Source organism: Monodon monoceros, unplaced genomic scaffold (genome assembly GCF_005190385.1).
Source record: "Monodon monoceros isolate NGI ecotype Baffin Bay Population unplaced genomic scaffold, NGI_Narwhal_1 Super_Scaffold_21, whole genome shotgun sequence".
NCBI classification, from domain to species: domain Eukaryota; kingdom Metazoa; phylum Chordata; class Mammalia; order Artiodactyla; family Monodontidae; genus Monodon; species Monodon monoceros.
The window spans coordinates 6413093-6432594 of record NW_021703778.1 but is presented as its reverse complement, the minus strand read 5'-3'; the positions used below and the strand labels follow the sequence as shown (position 1 = coordinate 6432594).

The 19502-nt window shown below is 36.3% G+C and overlaps 1 protein-coding gene across 2 annotated transcripts in view; it reads right to left on the bottom strand.

Moving 5' to 3' along the window:
• Positions 1-10067: 10067 nt before the first annotated feature.
• Positions 10068-19502, bottom strand: part of MINDY3 (MINDY lysine 48 deubiquitinase 3) — a 95016-nt gene continuing 85581 nt past the window's right edge. Inside the window, exons 13-15 of one of the 2 annotated variants that reach the window (XM_029238141.1) lie at positions 17175-17262; positions 14565-14636; positions 10068-11006 (exon numbers count right to left, since the gene is read on the bottom strand). In XM_029238141.1, coding sequence (XP_029093974.1) covers positions 10857-11006; positions 14565-14636; positions 17175-17262 — 310 coding nt within the window. In that variant the 3' untranslated portion in view covers positions 10068-10856. Of the gene's footprint in view, positions 11007-11586; positions 12721-14564; positions 14637-17174; positions 17263-19502 lie in introns of those variants that run through there. The other variant, XM_029238142.1, reaches the window with a different exon arrangement.

Genomic DNA, 19502 nt, shown 5'->3' with positions numbered 1-19502 from the left:
TATGAAACGTTTAATGCTATTAATTGTTACAATTTGTGAGCCTAGAACATCTTTCCGTTCATTTGTGTCTTCCATGTCTGTCATCAGTGTCTTAAAGTTTTCAGTGTACAAGTCTTTCACCTCCTTGGTTAAATTTGTTCCTGGGTATTTTATTATTTCTGATGTGATTGTAAATGGGATTGTTTTCTTAATTTCTCTTTCTGTAGTTTATTAGTGTATAAAAATGCAACAGATTTTTGCATATCAATTTTGTATCCTGCAACTCTACTGAATTTATTACTTCTGTCCATTTTTGGTGGAGTCTGTAGGGTTTTCTATACACATCATCTGTAAATAGTGACAGTTTTACTACTTCCTTTACAGTTTGGATGCCATTTATTTATTTATTTATTGTCTAATTGCTCTGGCTAGGACTTCCATTACCATGTTGAATAAAAGTGGCAAGAGTGGGTATTCTTGTCTTGTTCCTGATCTTAGAGGAAAAGATATTAGTTTTTTTTTTTTAACCAATGAGTATGATAACAGCTGTGGGCTTGTCATGTATGGCCTTTATTATATTGAGGCATGTTGTTCCCTCTACACCCAGTTTGTTGAGAGTTTTTACCATAAATGTATGTTGAATTGTCATTTAATTTTTCTGCCTCTATTGATTTTTGATTACTGTTTCAATCTCCCTGCTAGTAATGAGCCTGTTCAGATTTTCTCTCTCTTCATGATTCGGTCTTGATAGGTTGTATCTTTCTAGGAATTTCCATTTCTTCTAGGTTATCCAATTTGTTGGCATACAGTTGTTCATAGCACTCTCTTATGATTCTTTGTATTTCTCGGTACAGTTGTGTCTCCTCTTTCATTTCTAATTTTTTTTTTTAGTCATCAATTTTATACACATCAGTGTATACACGTCAATCCCAGTCGCCCAATTCATCACACCCCCACCGCCACCCCCTGCTGCTTCCCCCCCTGGTGTCCATACGTTTGTTTTCTACATCTGTGACTCAACTTCTACCTTGAAAACCGGTTCGTCTGTACCATTTTTCTAGGTTCCACATATATGCATTAATATACAATATTTGTTTTTCTCTTTCTGACTTACTTCACTCTGTATGACAGTCTCTAGATCCATCCACATCTCAACAAATGACCCAATTTCGTTCCTTTTTATGGCTGAGTAATATTCCGTTGTATATATGTACCACAACTTCTTTATCCATTCATATGTCGATGGGCATTTAGGTTGCTTCCATGACCTGGCTATTGTAAATAGTGCTGCAATGAACATTGGGGTGCATGTGTCTTTTTGGTTTTCTCTGGGTATATGCCCAGTAGTGGGATTGCTGGATCATATGGTAATTCTATTTTTAGTTTTTTAAGGAATCTCCATACTGTTCTCCATAGTGGCTGTATCAGTTTACATTCCCACCAACAGTGCAAGAGTGTTCCCTTTTCACCACGCCCTCTCCAGCATTTGTTGTTTGTAGATTTTATGATGAAGCCCATTCTAACTGGTGTGAGGTGATATCTCATTGTAATTTTGATTTTCATTTCTCTAATAATTAGTGATGTTGAGCAGCTTTTCATGTGCTTCTTGGCCATCTGTATGTTTTCTTTGGAGAAATGTCTATTTAGGTGTTCTGCCCATTTTTGGATTGGGTTGTTTATTCTTTTAGTATTGAGCTGCACAAGCTGTTTATATATTTTGGAGATTAAGCCTTTGTCCGTTGATTTGTTCGCAAATATTTTCTCCCATTCTGAGGGTTGTCTTTTTGTCTTGTTTATGGTTTCCTTTGCTTTTCAAAGGCCTTTAAGTTTCAGTAGGTCCCATTTGTTTATTTTTGTTTTTATTTCCATTACTCTAGGAGGTGGATCAGAAAAGATCTTGCTGTGATTTATCTCAAAGAGTGTTCTTCCTATGTTTTCCTCTAAGAGTTTTATAATGTCTGGTCTTACATTTAGGTCTCTAATCCATTTTGAGTTTATTTTTGTGTATGGTGTTAGGGAGTGTTCTGATTTCATTCTTTTACATGTAGCTGTCCAGTTTTCCCAGCACCATTTATTGAAGAGTATGTCTTTTCTCCATTGTATATCCTTGCCTCCTTTGTCATAGATTAGTTGACCATAGGTGCATGGGTTTACCTCTGAGATTTCTATCTTGTTCCATTGACCTATGTTTCTGTTTTTGTGCCAGTACCATACTGTCTGGTTACTGTAGCTTTGTAGTATAGTCTGAAGTCAGGGAGTCTGATTCCTCCAGCTCCATTTTTTTCCCTCAAGACTGCTTTGGCTATTCGGGGTATTTTGTGTCTCCATACAAATTTTAAGATTTTTCGTTCTAGTTCTGTAAAAAATGCCATTGGTAATTTGATAAGGGTTGCATTGAATCTGTAGATTGCTTTGGGTAGTATAGTCCTTTTCACAGTATTGATTCTTCCAATCCAAGAACATGGTATATCACTCCATCTGTTGGTATCATCTTTAATTTCTTTCATCAGTGTCTTATAGTTTTCTACATACAGGTCTTTTGTCTCCCTAGGTAGGTTTATTCCTAGGTATTTTATTCTTTTTGTTGCAGTGGTAAATGGGAGTGTTTCCTTAATTTCTCTTTCAGATTTTTCATCATTAGTGTATAGGAATGCAAGAGATTTCTGTGAGTTAATTTTGTGTCCTGCAACTTTAGTAAATGCATTGATTAGCTCTAGTAGTTTCCTGGCAGCATTTTTAGGATTCTCTATGTATAGTATCATGTCATCTGCAAACAGTGACAGTTTTACTTCTTCTTTTCCAATTTGTATTCCTTTTATTTCTTTTTCTTCTCTGATTGCCAAGGCTAGGACTTCCAACGCTATGTTGAATAATAGCGGTGAGAGTGGACATCCTTGTCTTGTTCCTGATCTTAGAGGAAATGCTTTCAGTTTTTCACCATTGAGAATGATGTTTGTTTTGGGTTTGTCATATATGGCCTTTATTATGTTGAGGTAGGTTCCCTCTATGCCCACTTTCTGGAGAGTTTTTATCATAAATGGGTGTTGATTTTTTTATTTATTTTTTTGCGGTACGCGGGCCTCTCACTGCCGTGGCCTCTCCCATTGCAGACCACAGGCTCCGGACGCACAGGCCCAGTGGCCATGGCTCACGGGCCCAGCCGCTCCGCGGCATGTGGGATCTTCCCGGACCAGGGCATGGACCCGCATCTCCTGCATCGGCAGGTGGACTCTCAACCACTGTGCCACCAGGGAAGCCCCTGGGTGTTGAATTTTGTCAAAAGCTTTTTCTGCATCTATTGAGATGATCATACGGTTTTTATTCTTCAATTTGTTAATATAGTGTATCACATTGATTGATTTGTGTATATTGAAGAATCCTTGCATCCCTGGGATAAATCCCACCTGATCATGGTGTATTATCCTTTTAATGTGTTGTTGGATTCTGTTTGCTAGTATTTTGTTGGGGATTCTTGCATCTATTTTCATCAGCGATATTGGTCTGTAATTTTCTTTTTTTGTAGTATCTTTGTCTGGTTTTGGTATCAGGGTGATGGTAGCCTCATAGAATGAGTTTGGGAGTGTTCCTTCTGCAAGTTTTTGGAAGAGTTTGAGAAGGATGGGTGTTAGCTCTTCTCTAAATGTTTGATAGAATTCACCTGTGAAGCCATCTGGTCCTGGACTTTTGTTTGTTGGAAGATTTTTAATCACAGTTTCAATTTCATTACTTGTGATTGGGCTGTTCATATTTTCTATTTCTTCCTGGTTCATTCTTGGAAGCTTATACCTTTCTAAGAATTTGTCCATTTCTTCCAGGTTGTCCATTTTATTGGCATAGAGTTGCATATAGTAGTCTCTTAGGATGCCTTGTATTTCTGCGATGTCTGTTGTCTACTTTTTCATTTCTTATTTTATTGATTTGAGTCCTCTCCCTCTTTTTTCTTGATGAGTCTGGCTAATGGTTTATCAATTTTGTTTATCTTCTCAAAGAACCAGCTTTTAATTTTATTGATCTTTGCTATTGTTTTCTTTGTTTCTATTTATTTCTGCTCTGATCTTTATGATTTCTTTCCTTCTGCTAACTTTGAGTTTTGTTCTTCTTTCTCTAGTTCCCTTAGGTGTAAGGTTAGATTATTTGAGATTTTTCTTGTTTCTTGAGGTAGGCTTGTATAGCTATAAACTTCCCTCTTAGAACTGCTTTTGCTGCATCCCATAGGTTTTGGATTGTAGTGTTTTGTCATTTGTCTCTAGGTATTTTTTGATTTCCTCTTTGATTCATTAGTGATCTCTTGGTTATTTAGTAATGTAGTGTTTAGCCTCCACATGTTTGTGTTTTTTACGTTTCTTCCCCTGTAATTCATTTCTAATCTCATAGCGTTGTTGTCAGAAAAGGTGCTTGATACGATTTCAGTTTTCTTAAATTTACTCAGGCTTTATTTGTGACCCAAGATGTGATCTATCCTGGAGAATGTTCCATGCGCACTTGAGAAGAAAGTGTAATCTGCTGTTGGTGGATGGAATGTCCAATAAATATCAATTAAATCTATCTGGTCTATTGTGTCATTTAAAGCTTCTCTTTCCTTATTTATTTTCATTTTGGATGATCTGTCCATTGGTGTGAGGTGTTAAAGTCTCCCACTATTATTGTATTACTGTCGATTTCCTCTTTTACAGCTGTTAGCAGTTGCCTTGTGTATTGAGGTGCTCCTATGTTGGGGGCATATATATATTTATAATTGTTATATCTTTTTCTTGGATTGATCCCTTGATAATTATGTAGTGTCTTTCCTTATCTCTTGTAACATTCTTTATTTTAAAGTCTATTTCATCTGAGATGAGGATTGCTACTCCAGCTTTCTTTTTATTTCCGGTTGCATGGATTATCTTTTTCCATCCCCTCATTTTCAGTCTGTATGTGTCCCTAGTCTGAAGTGGGTCTCTTGTAGACAGCATATATATGGGTCTTGTTTTTGTATCCATTCAGCAAGCCTGTGTCTTTTGGTTGGAGCATTTAGTCCATTCACGTTTAAGGTAATTATCGATATGTGAGTTCCTACGACCATTTTCTTGTTTTGGGTTTGTTTTTGTAGGTCCTTTTATTCTCTTGTGTTTCCCACTTAGAGAAGTTCCTTTAGCATTTGTTGTAGAGCTAGTTTGGTGGTGCTGAATTCTCTTAACTTTTGCTTGTCTGTAAAGCTTTTGATTTCTCCATCGAATCTGTATGAGATCCTTGCTGGGTAGAGTAATCTTGGTTGTAGGTTCTTAACTTTCATCACTTTAAGTATATCATGCCACTCCCTTCTGGCTTGTAGTTTCTGCTGAGAAATCAGCTGTTAACCTTATGGGAGTTCCCTTGTATGTTATTTGTTGTTTCTCCCTTGCTGCTTTCAATAATTTTTCTTTGTCTTTAATTTTTGCCAATTTGATTACTGTGTGTCTTGGCATGTTACTCCTTGGGTTTATCCTGTATGGGACTCACTGTGCTTCCTGGACTTGGGTGGCTATTTCCTTTCCCATGTTAGGGAAGTTTTCAACCATAATCTCTTCAAATATTTTCTTGGGTCCTTTCTCTCTTTTCCTTCTGGGACCCCTATAATGCGAATGTTGTTGCGTTTAATGTTGTCCCAGAGGTCTCTTAGGCTGTCTTCATTTCTTTTCATTCTTTTTTCTTTATTCTGTTCCGCAGCAGTGAATTCCACCATTCTGTCTTCCTGGTCACTTATCTGTTCTTCTGCCTCAGTTATTCTGCTATTGATTCCTTCTAGTGTAGTTTTCATTTCAGTTATTGTATTGTTCATCTCTGTTTGTTTGTTCTTTAATTCTTCTAGGTCTTTATTAAACATTTCTTGCATCTTCTCCATCTTTGCCTGCATTCTTTTTCCGAGGTCCTGGATCATTGCCACTATCATTATTCTGAATTCCTTTTCTGGAAGGTTGCCGATCTCCACTTGATTTAGTTGTTTTTCTGGGGTTTTTTCTCGTTCCTTCATCTGGTACATAGCCCTCTGCCTTTTCATCTTGTCTATCTTTCTGTGAATGTGGTTTTTGTTCCACAGGCTGCAGGACTATAGGTCTTCTTGCTTCTGCTCTCATTTCTGATGTTTGAGTTCTCTTTTTCTTGGCGAGTCTAGCCAAATGTTGTCAATTTTGTGTATCTTCAAAAACTAGCTTAGTTTCAATGATCTTCTAATTGTCTTTTTAGTCTATTTTATTTCTGCCTGATCTGTTATTTCCTTCCTTCCACAAACTTGGGATTCATTTGTTTTTTAGTGTCTTCGAGGTGTAAAGTTAGGTCGTTTATTTGAGATCTTTGTTTCTTTACATAGGCATTTATCAGTATGAACTTCCCTCTTAGAACTGCTTCTGGTGTCCCATAAGTTTTTGTATGTCGTATTTCCATTTTCACTTGTCTTAATGTTTGATTTCTCTTTTGTATTCTTCTTTGACTCATCGGTTGTTCAGTAGCATGCTGTTTAATATCCACATATTTGTGAATTTTCCAGTTTTCTTCTTGTAATTTCTAGTTTCATACCACTGTGGTCAGAAACAATGTTCAATATGATTTCAGTCTTCCTAAATTTGTTAAGACTTGTTTTGTGGCCTAACATCATATATCCTGGAAAATGTTTCATGTTAGCTGGAGAAAAATGTGTATCCTGTTGCTTTTGGATGGAGTGTTCTGTGTATGTTAAGTCCATCTGGTCTAACATGCAGTTTAAGTCCAGTGTTTCCTTTTTGACTTTATGTCTGGATGTGGTATCCATTTATTAAAGTGTATTATTAAAGTCCCCTACTATTGTTATACTGATGTCTACTTCTCCCTTTAGGGCTGTTAATATTTGCTTTATATATTTAGGTGCTCCTATGCTGTGTGTAATTTACATGTTACATCCTCTTGTTGGATTGACTTATCATTTTATAATTACCTTTTGTCTCTTATTACAGTCTTTGTCTGGGAGCCAGTTTTACCTGATTAACGTTTAGTTACCCCAGGCTTTTTCTTGTTTTCCATTTGTGCAGAGTATCATTTTACATCCCTTCACTTTTGAGTGTGTCCTTACAACTGAAGTGAGTCTGTTGCAGGCAGCACATAGATGGGTCTTGTTTTTTGTTTGTTTTTATACCTTTTCAGCCATGATATGTATTCTGATTGGAGAACTTAGTCCATTTACATTTTAGGTAATTATTGATAGGTATGTACTTACTGCCATTTTGTTCATTGTTTTCTGGCTGTTTTGTAATTCGTTTTTTTTCTTCTTCTCTTGATCTCTTCATATGTGTTGTGATGATCTTCTGTAGTGATATGCCTAGATTCCTTTCTTGTTATCTTTTGTGTATCTATCTATTACAGGTTTTTGCTTTGTTGTTACCATGAGGTTTAAATTTATGTCTCTTTTAAGATAATAACAACTTAAGTTTGAATGTACTCTTAACTCCCGTCTTTTTAATATCTGGAGAATTTAAAGCAATGTTTCCCTTTTCTTTTTTGGTGTTAATAATTTATTTCTCATTTTGTTGTTGATCAATTTTGTTAGGTGTTTTTATCCTTTTTTATTAGTTTCCCCACTCCCCCCAGAGAACTAACTTCTGGTGTTACTGACGTTTTTCATATTACATATCTGCTATTTCATGGGTTTCGTGTTTTATCTTTTATTCTTACAATTCAGTGTTTTTTAGTATGTTCTGTTGTGTAACCATCACATCTATTCTAGAACATTCTTATCACCCCAAAAGAAACCCCTATACATTGGCAATCATTTCCCAATTCTGTGCCTCCACTCTGTCCCCATCCTAGGCTCTTGTGACTGCTAATCCCTTTTCTGTCTCTATGGTTTGCCTATTCTGGACAGTTCACATAAATGGAATCATAATGTGTGGTCTTTTGCAACAGGCTTCTTTCTCTTAGCGTGTGTTCCAAGTTCATCTGTGTGGTTGCACATATCAGTAATTCTTCTTAATTTTCAAATAATTTTTCATTGTATGTATATAGTACATTTATTTATCCACCCATTGGTTAATGGACATTTAGGTCGTTTCCATTTTTGGCTAGGATGAATAACACCACTATAAATATTTAAAGAAAAAATGTTGTGTGTATATATGTTTTGCTTCTCTTGGGTGTATCCCTAGGAGTGGAAATGCTGGGTCATATGCTCACCCTTGATTTAACTTTCTGAAGAACTGCACTACTGTTTTTCTAAAGTGACTTCACTATTTTATATCCCCACCAACAATTTAAGATTTCCATTTCCTCCACATCTTTGCCAACACTCGTTACTATCTAGCTTTCTGATTTTAGACATCCTAGGGTAGGTGAAGTTGTATCTCATGGTTTTTAGTTTGATTTCCCTAATGACTAATTTTGTTAAGCATGTTTTCATGTGTTTACTGGCCATTTGTGTAGGATCTTTGGAGATATCTCTCTTCAAATCATTTGCCCACTTAAAAATATTTTTAATTTTATAAGATTTCTTTATATATTCTGGATACAAATTCCTTATGAGGTATGGTTTTCAAGTATTTTCTCCCATTCTGTGGGTTGTCATCTCACCTTCTTGATGGTGACCTTTTGATAGACAAAGGTTTTAATTTTGATGAAGTTCAATTTATCTTTGCTGCTGCTGTTGTTTTTGGTACTCTAAGAAACCACCGTCTAACCCATTAGGCGGATTTGATGATGAGGATTGTTTTTTCTTTTATAGTTTTAGCTCTTACAATTAGATCTCTGATCATTTTAACTTTTACAGATGGTGTGTAAAGTCCAATTTGTTTTGCACGTCAGTATCTCTTTTTATCTCATTATTTACTTTGTTTTGTTTTTGAGATGAAAGCTTATTTTTCTAATTTCCAAACTTTCTATTTTTCTACCGTATTTATTTAAAGTTATACATTTCCCTCTAAGCACTGCTTTATTTACATTCCACAATTTTTACTATGTACTATTTTCATTATCATTCAGTAAAAAAATATGTTCTAATTCCCAGTGCAATTCCACTTTGACCCTTGGGTTATTCAGAAGTGTGCTGCTTAATTTCCAGACTTTTGGGGATTTTCTAAGTTTGTTTTATGGTCCAGCATATAGTCTGTTTTGGTAAGTGCCCCACTTGGACGTGAAAAGAAAATGTATCTGCAGTTGTTTGTCTGATGTTGTGTTTGACAGTTGTCAGTTAGATCAAGCTAAGGTCCCAGTCATGCCAGTCATATGAGTTAAGAAACCTACAGTTTCCCAGCTGGGCCTCCAGACTGAGAGGCAGATAAGCCATGCCCACTGTATTCTGTTCAAACTCCTGAGCCACAGGCTTTGTAAAATGATTATGTTGTGGAATTTTGGGATGGTTTGTTATGAAGCAACTGTAAGGAGAAATGACTACCCTGTAGGCTCAGTGTTTGAGAAGAATCTATGCTTTTTCATAATCCTTATGGAATTTAGGACCAGAGTTAGAGATTAATTCTAGTATAATGTGTTTTACAGCCATTTGGTAATAGGCAAGATGTACCAAAAATACACTTTACAGCTGTAACTGTAGTAGCTAGTATCACACTCCTGAACACAGTGCTACCAAAAGTTGTTATATATAAAATTTTGGCTACTTTTTTCCTATGCTAAAATCTAATCATTGTAATTGTTAATGTCTATAAAAAAATATAAATAAAACCCCCTCTAGAGACTTAGAGAGGAAATACATATTCAACTATACTGTTGAAGGTAAAGTTCAGTTCTAAAATTCCTAAGAGGATATCTTGTTGGCTTCTCAAGTGAAGGAAAGAAAGTATTTTCTGGCTATTCACATCTCAAATTGCTGGGCAACCAGCCTATCAACATATAGTAAATCTCTCTCAGAAATGAACAGGATGGGGCTTCTGCAACTTTGTCCACTGATGCAGACAGACAGACAGCTGCCCGTCAGGTTCTGGTGCTCCTGGCTGTCTGAGTTACAGAAGTCCTAGGTAAGCGTAAGGTTTGGTGTCCTGTCGAGGGGTCGTGTGCATCTGGTAGGCGTCTGTTCTATGCTGTGCTCTCAGGGTTACTGGGCAGAATCATTTAAAAGTATTTATTTTGAGCCATGAATGTGAAAAATCAAGGATATGGTTGAAGAAAAAAAAGTGTTTATTTAGGCCATCCACTAGGATCATAATAAATAATGCAATATACTAATGTAATAACAGATGTTCTCATGCATTTATCACATTTAAAATATACATGAAAGCTGGCTTACAGGGCTGTTGGGACAAATTTGGAGAAGTGTATTTGGCAATACGGTGAAAGCTGACAGTCTTAAGACTATCAGATTCTCCTTCACTCTATATGTCTGTGAATAAATGGTAATGTTCCCTTACAGCTTCTACTTTTCATAAACATGCCAGAGCTAAGCCAACTGTCAAAGGTCCAGGTTGACAATTTGTTATTTATCAATCAATGTTTCTAATGGAAACCAGATTTTAGAAAATAACAAAGATAAACTCTTGCGTTTCAGTGTGGAGGCTGATATGCTGCATGCCAGAATCATTTAAGCAAACTGTGCCTGAATGAAATAAAACCCCAAAGTAGAAGTTTATAAATAGTAACTGATACTCAATATAAAAATGTTATAATACGATGCTTGATAAATGACCAAATTATCTGACTGCAACAGTGATAAACTTTGATTACAGCTTAGTTTTGCTAGTAAATTTCACATAAAGAGTTTAAATAGGGTAACCTTTAACTTAAAGCTTTAAAACAAATAATTTAAACATATCTTAAACACTGAAAATGTGTTTTCAATTGTTATTTACAGTTAATCAATGATACCAGTGTATAGCTTAATTGAGCCAATCGCCAGTCTTTCACCCCTCTTTCAACATCTGCTATTACAATCCTATAAATACTTCGGCAAATCAGTTTAGTGAAGGAGACCGATCTGTGGTCCAGAGTAATTCAATGTATGGCCATTTGGTTTGGAGACAGCGTTTAATAGGAGTGTCATCTGTCTGTAGCATGGGATCTTCAAAACCCATAACAACTGCGGTTCCTTCCACATACATTACCTGTTGAACAAAATAAAGCCACCAAGGTCAATCAATCAATATTCTTAGCAAAGTCTTGTGAGGGATACAGAACTTTTCATAGGCTAGCAAATAGGGCACTGTGTACTGTTTCGTATGGAACTTTATATCTAGTTTTATTTTGATAGAAATTATAAGCTAGAATATCTGCTTCCTGATTAATGTGAAAATAAATCTGGAAATGAGATGGTGAAACAATTTTAACTACTAGCTGAATTTAGATTGTAAGATCATGATTTATAAGAAGTGTATGCAAATCCCAAGAACATACTATTTCTGATAAAAGAAAAGTCATTCTTCCAGTAATATATTTTCTTTATATAACAACATTTACTTAGCTCCTATTGCTTTAATATGGAGGCACTCAGCTATATATTCTGAGAAGGACTTTATTTTCTTCTTTCAATCTAAATGTTGAATTTCCAGAGCTGCAAGCAAACTGGATGTTTGTCAATGAAATTTTCTATTATTGTACTAAATACTTCTGAAATACTATTCATGAATATACTTTGTTCTGCATGAAAAATCATGGAGAAAAAAAATTAAAGGACGTCAGGTCAGAAACAAAAATCTCTATATGTAATGGCAAAGACTATTAAAAAGATACACTGGCAGGTGGATAGATATCAGAAAAGTTTTATTCTGATTTCTTTAAACAACTTTTAGAAGTCATTTGTGAAGTAACATACTAGCTAAAGCCCTACCTCATTATAAGCGCCCACTGTATACATTAAAGCATTCAGTCATGAATTTCGCTTTGTACCAAGAGAAATTCTAACTAACTGCATAATTTAAAAGGAACAGATACAGACGACTGCCCTCTTCCAAAGTTTGTGTAATGATTTTTACACTCAGTGGCTGATACACATGATTGTAATTACGTTCTTCCAAGATAAAAGCTATAAACTATTTGACCAAGGAGCCAAGAGAAACAACCTGATTAGCCTTAAGTTGGAGTCTCCTTAAAATACATTAAATATGGGAATATTTTCTATTACTAGGCCAGATAATTTGGTTTCATAAGTCTCTTTTTAGGAGGCTCTAAAGACATACTTTAATGTGAAACAAATAGTTTTACTTTTAAGACATACTTTAACCTGAAACAAATAGTTTTACTTTTTTGCATCTGTACTTTGGTTGCTGTAGTACTTTCTAGTTTTGATGGAATAAATTTACTATTAGAACTGTTAAGTCATGCTTTTCAGCTCTCCAAAGCAAAACTTTTCTCTGAAAATCCCTTGCTCATGGTGTTAGAGCAGACCTGCTTGGGAGGAGTACCCCGACCTACCTGTGTGGCCTCCCTGGCGGGTCACATTCCCTTCTGCTTGGCCAGCCTTCTGTTGTCTGTTTCCTCAGATATTTTTAGTAGTACCTTACTCTGCAGTCTACCAGATTTCTAGCTCCTGAGTAACTTTATGGTATACCTCTGCAACTTAATGGCATACATGCTTCGTGTTAAGAGTGCTTACATACTACTGTCATGTTAATAGTTCATCTTTGATTTCTGACCTCTTTGTTAGTATGTCAGACGCTTGTCATGAGCACGACTTGAAAACTTACTATATACAGGTAGCGTGGTCAAGCAGACCAAGGACACGACTGGGAATCAGGAACTCAGTTCCAATCCCTGCTCTGCCAATGACTTGCTGTGTGACCCTGGGTGAGTCACTTAATCTCCCTGTCTCAGAGGCCTCATCTGTAAAATATGGATAATATTTGACTGACCTACCTTGCAGGGATTGTATAGGCAAGTAACTAAGTAGTGACTATAAAGTACCTTCTATGACAAGGCTACATAAAACTTCAAAATATAAAGGAAGCACTCATTTACACATATTAGAACAGAGCATACAAGTTGGCTTACTGACAATTTATATTTTGCTATAGATATCAGTAAATCATTTTACTATGAAAAAGATCTTCAAACCTAATGTAATAAAAGTTCTAATTTATATTGTTATGAAAATAAATTTTAGTCACAGGTTTAGATTTGCTCTAACTGAAATTATGCATCTAATATACATTATGATCTATTTTCTCTAGCCATCCTCAATTTAGATACATCTGAAACCAGCATGGGTATTTCAAATTAAAAAGGCATGTTAGCCACAGTGGGAAGCAGCCGCACAGGGAGATCAGCTCGGTGCTTTGTGACCACCTAGAGGGGTTGGATAGCAAGGGTGGGAGGGAGACGCAAGAGGGAGGAGATATGGGGATATATGTATATGTACAGCTGATTCACTTTGTTATACAGCAGAAACTAACACACCATTGTAAAGCAATTATACTCTAATACAGATGTTAATCATTTAAGGTATTAAAAATGGAACCACTTGCTTCAGGACAATGGGGCCAGTTGCTGGCACTGGAAGAAGACACCCCCTACCACAGTATTTCAAGACACTGGAGGCCATTCATGAGGGAAGTAAATAGGGGTTCAGCACCAACTGTCTCTATGGCACCTTCCAACTCAAAAGCCAGTGGGAGCTCCCAACTGTGAGGGGTGAGTCTGTTGACGCTGCCGGGAATCGCCCTGCTCTCTGAAACACAGCGTGCTCAATTATCACCCTTTCTGTCATCATTTGTTCAAGTCTTCCTTTACTCCCTTAGTACAGTTTTATAGTTTATTATTTTATTTGTATAAATACTTGGTTTTTTGGTTTCTGCTTTCTGAGATTTAAAAGTTATAGTAAAATAAACTTCTGTATTCCCACACACACAAAAAAGGCACGTTAGGCTTTACACCTTCTAATATTAGCTATAGCTACTGTGACTGTTACTGGCATAAATGCAAACATAGGAGCTATATCTTAGGTGTAGGCAAAGCGCATTAATCAAAGAATTAATCAAAGAGGGTGAATGGGCGAGACCAAAGTTTTGATTTAAAGCCGGTGCGTATATCTGGACGTGAAGCACTGATGTGCCTTTGTCCGTGGAGCAAAGCACAGTGGGTGAGCCGTGGGCTCTAAGGGGGGGCGCCCTCGGCTCCTGTCGCAGCTCCGCCGTTTCCCGGCTGCCTGACGGCGGCAGGCTGCTTACTTCTCCCATGCGGCACTTTCCGCCACTGTAAAAGGGGGATATACTGGCAATACTTACTTCATGGGATGGTGTTAAACTTCAGGTAAAACAAAGTGCTTAAGCCAATTCCAGGTAAATGCTCAATAAATGCTAGGTGTTATGGATGTTAATTTAAATCCTTTAAAATATTTTTCTAAATCAAGAATCTCACTCTTACCCCTTCTTTCTCCATTTAAACGGATCAGTAGCTTTCAGCACACTAAACTTGATTTAGTAACATCTACAACACCCAAGGGTAACAACATGTATGTAGATGGGGTTACCTTGTCCCAGTGACACTACTGCTCCAAAATTCCAATGAAGATCTCACTGAGTCCAGGTCTAAAATATGCTCTGAGAGTAAAGAGACTCCTAGAATAATCTCCTTCCTTAGGTGGCAAGTTTATGGGAATCAAACATTGTTATATACTCCTATATTTTATCAAGCCAGGTGAAGACAAATTACAACGTGAGTTATCATACCTTTTCATTGTAATTTGATTGCTTCAGTCCATTGTAGTGGTAGACAGTAAAAGACTCTGGGCCACTGGAACCCTGTTATAAACAAAGAACAATTAAAACTTTAAATCTTTGTATCAGGCAATTTCTAATTAGCAATTGAAATTAAAATGGAAGTTTCTTAATTCCACATCCTTTGATTACGGAATCATCTGACAAAGCAAGACACTTAGACTTACGCAGTTAACTACCATAAAACCTAAAAGCTGAAATTTGCTTCTGGGGAAGAGACTGGAAATTGGGGGAGTGCTGATTTTTATTATAAGCTCTTCTACAGTTTATATTTTTAAATAAGTGCATGTATTACTGTAATTTTTTTAAAAAAAGGACACAGTTCTAAAATGCAAAAAAAATTTCCTAAAATGTATCTCTGCTTTTTTTCTGCTTATAATTTGTTCCTCTCAATAAATACAGAAAGGCAGTGATACCACTTTCACTCAGATTCTAAACATATGCACCAATACTTCCAATTCGGTCCGTAGTACCAAATTGGGGGTTTCCATCCCCACAAATATCTTCTGAATATTGTGAACCTTAACTGTGAAAAGGAAACATAGTGCTGAGAGATTTAAACAACATTCAATAGAGAAAGGGATCATGTCATTCCCACTGTTCTTTGGTTCTCAGTTCGCTAAAGCTCAAGTTCACCTCCCTAAACGTAGCCTTGAAGGCCGTTAACGGTCGGGCCCCTGCAGGTGCCTGACTCTCAGTGATCCCCTTTAGTGCCTACGGCTGAGTGTCCCCGTGCCCATCCCCCTTAAGGATCTTCCTGGTCATATCTGATTGACTGTGACAAAAGTTGGGCCAGTGTCCCTCCTTGGAATTTTTTCCAGTTGGAAGCAAGAGAAGGCGCTCCTTTCCAACGAGAAGGGATGAGGTGGGGATGAGACTCCTTCCAGCTCCAGAGGCTCCCGGCACCACCTTCCAGGCGCTGCTTCCTCTGTCCTCCTGTCGCTCTGAGCTACTCCTCCCAATTCCTATCTTTCTGGCCCACGTCAGGCAGTTCAGGCTGGGATTTGCAACCAAGAAGCCTAAACTCCAGGACCTAACCTACCCTTCCAGTCTTATCTCCAACCACTCACCTTCCTGAATTCTGTTTGAGACAAGCATATTCTTCATCTTCCCATGAAGAGACCTTTGGTTGTTGGCTCTTTGCACATTTGTGATTTTTTTAAAGTCTTTTCTCATTTTTCAAGATCTGGTTCAAATCTTACTTTGTAAAGTTTGCCTTAAATACACTATTTGGATTCCTTATTACTTTGGGATCTTTCTAACAATTGTCTCAATTAATTTGTGAATCATATACTACTTTGCATTATCTTTTCAGTTGTTACATTTTTAACTGTTTTCAACTTTTCATGTCTAAAATCTAAGATCATAATTTTTTGTATCCCCTTCAAATGCTTTACAAAACAGAAAACTGTAGAATTTATTCAATCATCTTAATTGTATACATGAGTCAGTGCAATTAGTCACTTAGATAATTTGGCTGTTGATTTTCAGAGTTAGTTAATATACTTTAACCTACAAAATAAATATTTTACTACAACTGAATACAATTTACATATCTCCAGTTCTAGTAACTAACAACTGATATAAAATAAATAGCAATGAAAGGTAGTGTAAAACAGTGGTTAAAGTACTTTGTCTCTTTGCTTGGATAACCTACACTGGATCCTGAATTGGCCTCATGCTAGCAGTATGACGTTAAACCATTTTCTTAAGTTCTCTAATCCTCTGTTTCCTCATTGACAAAAATGGGGGAAGAATAATACCTAATTTGTAGGGCACACGGTGCCTGAGTACATAGTACATGCTCAATAAATGGTAGCTGCGCCTGCTAGTCTTACCATAAACCATGTTGGTATCTGATGAAATGATCACAATACACCTGGCTAAATAATTTGGGTGGGTGGTAAAACCCTGCACTCAGATAGGAAGACAAGCCAGGTGTAGGCTGTAGAATTAGCCAATGACACAGACATAACTTGAGCATACTGAGACGGGTATAGATAGATCCTTTTAACTCAGCTCCTGTCACAGCCAGTGGAAGGCATGTCCCAGCATGAAGCAGCACAGCTCCACTCCAGTAAAAGGCTTTCCTTTTACTCAACTAAAATTCTCCTCGAACTTAGCACTGGTAGCAGTTCGCACTACATGCAGGCTCCTTTGCTAGTATTTAGAAAGTTCTAAAAAGATACACACCAATCAATTAACAACAGTTACCCGAGAGAAGGAAAACAGGGGTGGGAGTGGTTTAAGAGAATCTTTCTCTTTTTACTCCACAAACTTCTGAATTTGAATCTTCCTTTAGAAAAACAATATCAGTGTGTCTATATTGGTGTATATACTCTCTTCCACCACCCCTGTCCCCCAAAGTTTTGTGTTGCTGTAGTGGAACACACAACTCTTCTATCGTCTCTGTTGGGAAAGTATTTACATGATAATAGTGCTTATTAGTCTAATATCTGCATGTGAGAACATTTTTAACTAGTAGAAAAAAATGCTGAAACAATCATAATATGATCCTCCCAACAGAACAAAACAATAAATATATTTCTTCAGCTATGTTACCTGATCAGGAAAAAATTCTTGAAGAAATGGACCCAATAATATGATTCCTAATCCTTCTGGATCTAATTTATTCTTCATGAGATTTATACTATGGGGAGAGAAAAAAGAAAACCAGTGGATACCGATGGAAAAAAAAGCTTATTTTTCTTCTTTCATGGTTAAATTACTATAACACATTTGACTGCCAAAAATCCTGACAGCTGTTCTTTTTAAACCCTTAATGACAAATACACAGGATGACATCTAATTTGCCAAAACTTGGTTATTTTTAAACCAGAGTAATCTGTTACTATTTAGAATTTAAATTATGATGATGACTTTGGAATATTGTTCCTTATTAGGTAAAGTAACTTAAAAACCCAGGCTTGTAAAAACAGGCTTTTAACCTCCCAAAGGCACATTCTCTTTGCTTCATGGCTATGCCTGAATTTAACTATCAAAAGAGGCATTTAACTTAAAATAAACTTTTTTTTTTTAAGCCCAAAGAGAAAAAGAAACAGCATCAAAAGCAGTGGTACATCAGATAAACAGAAACATCTCCGAAAAAGCTTACTTTCAAGAACCAAATGAGGTGGAGGCTTAAAATTCTTACAGTGTAAACTGAAGGTTAAAAAAGGTAAGATAATTCTCAAAGAGCTCAACTATAGGTGTAACGATCAGGTGTAGCCGAGGCTGCTGACAGGTATTATGTGTGACTAGAAAGAAGGCGGAGAAAAGTGGACTGCAGTTTGAAGAGAGTTTTAAAAATGAAAATGGTCTTTTCAGAAAATTTTCATTCTCCATGTTATCTTTCAAACTATAAATGTCAGGTTAAATACAACTTATTATACAGTTGACCCTTGAATAACATGGGTTTGAACTGCACAGGTCCACGTATATGTGGATTTTTTTTTCAATAAATACATACATGTACCATAAATAAATTCTCTTCCTTATGATGTTCCTAATAACATTTTCTCTTCTTTAGCTTACTTTAAGAATACAGTAATATAATATATATAACATACAAAATATGTGTTAATAGACTGTTTATGTTACTGGTAAGGTTTCCAGTTAACAGTAGGCTATTAGTAAAGTTTTGGGGGAGTCAAAAGTTACACACGGATTTTCATCTGTGCGGGGGTCAGTTCCCCTAACCCCTGTGTTGTTCGAGGGTCAACTGTACAACATGCAAAGGATATGACACTTTAATGGGTCTGAGTAATGCCAGGAGGTTATGACATGAAACAGAGAAAGGCAAGGTCATATTATATTTAATATAATTTACTAGTCCTTGATAATAAGGCCCTGTTAATGGGCCATCACATATTATAAATGTGACTAGACCAAAGGACCGAATAAATAACTCAGTGCAATCTTTCAGCTACTTCTAGAAAAACAATTTGACTCTACTGTGCTAACTTTAAAATTCAGGGTATGTTATGTATTCTGATGAAACAAGGAAAATTAAGTAGATGACGTATAGGCATCTACGTAAGAATCTGAAACAAAAAACCAACTTTGCCTTTTTCCTCCTTCCCATCTTAAGAATTGTTAGTAACCAAAATTACCTCAGTTCAATTCCCTTTTGCATATTAGAGCAATGTAAACAAGGTCTCCACTTGGAAATCAGTTAAGAAATATGGTCGTTACTATTATCTCATTTATTGGACTAGTTCAACTGTCTCTGAATTTCTCGTCTTTAGTTGGAATCAACAATTATGTCTACTAAGTAAGGGTAACATCACAGCGCTAGGTACTGACATTGAGACATATTAATTCAGATGTGATTAGTTTGCAAATGTTTATATGTATTTCATACTTTCGAAGAAAATACACCCTAACTATTTAAAAACAGAACAGGATCAAGTTCTAAAAACTGTGTACCAATATGTTTTATGCTGCTTTTGCTGAATCCTTAAATGTTTGTAAGCTAAAGTTTGTTCATTGTCAGATACATTTTCAGAAGGGGGAAAAAACAAAACAAGACAACTGTGCAGAAAAAGGAAAACTTAGTGTAGATCAAATGTGATTTTTAAATCACCTATATTTGATTAATATATATTTGATTACCATATTTGATCAAAAGATCTATCCACTTAACCAGAGAGAGATTTTCCCATGGATAATAAAGATCCCAAATTTATGGAAGAAGTTATAGATGTAATAATGTACATTATTAACGAAGACAACGACTGATATTAATGTTAGGCAATACTGAAAATTATATTCTATAACATACTGGGGCCACTTGCAAAGGTTTCAGATCATTTAGAATGTTCAGGGTCTTTATAAGACTGAATGTCAAAGGCCTGCTGGTTATTTAAGCAGGACGACTAGCAATACAGA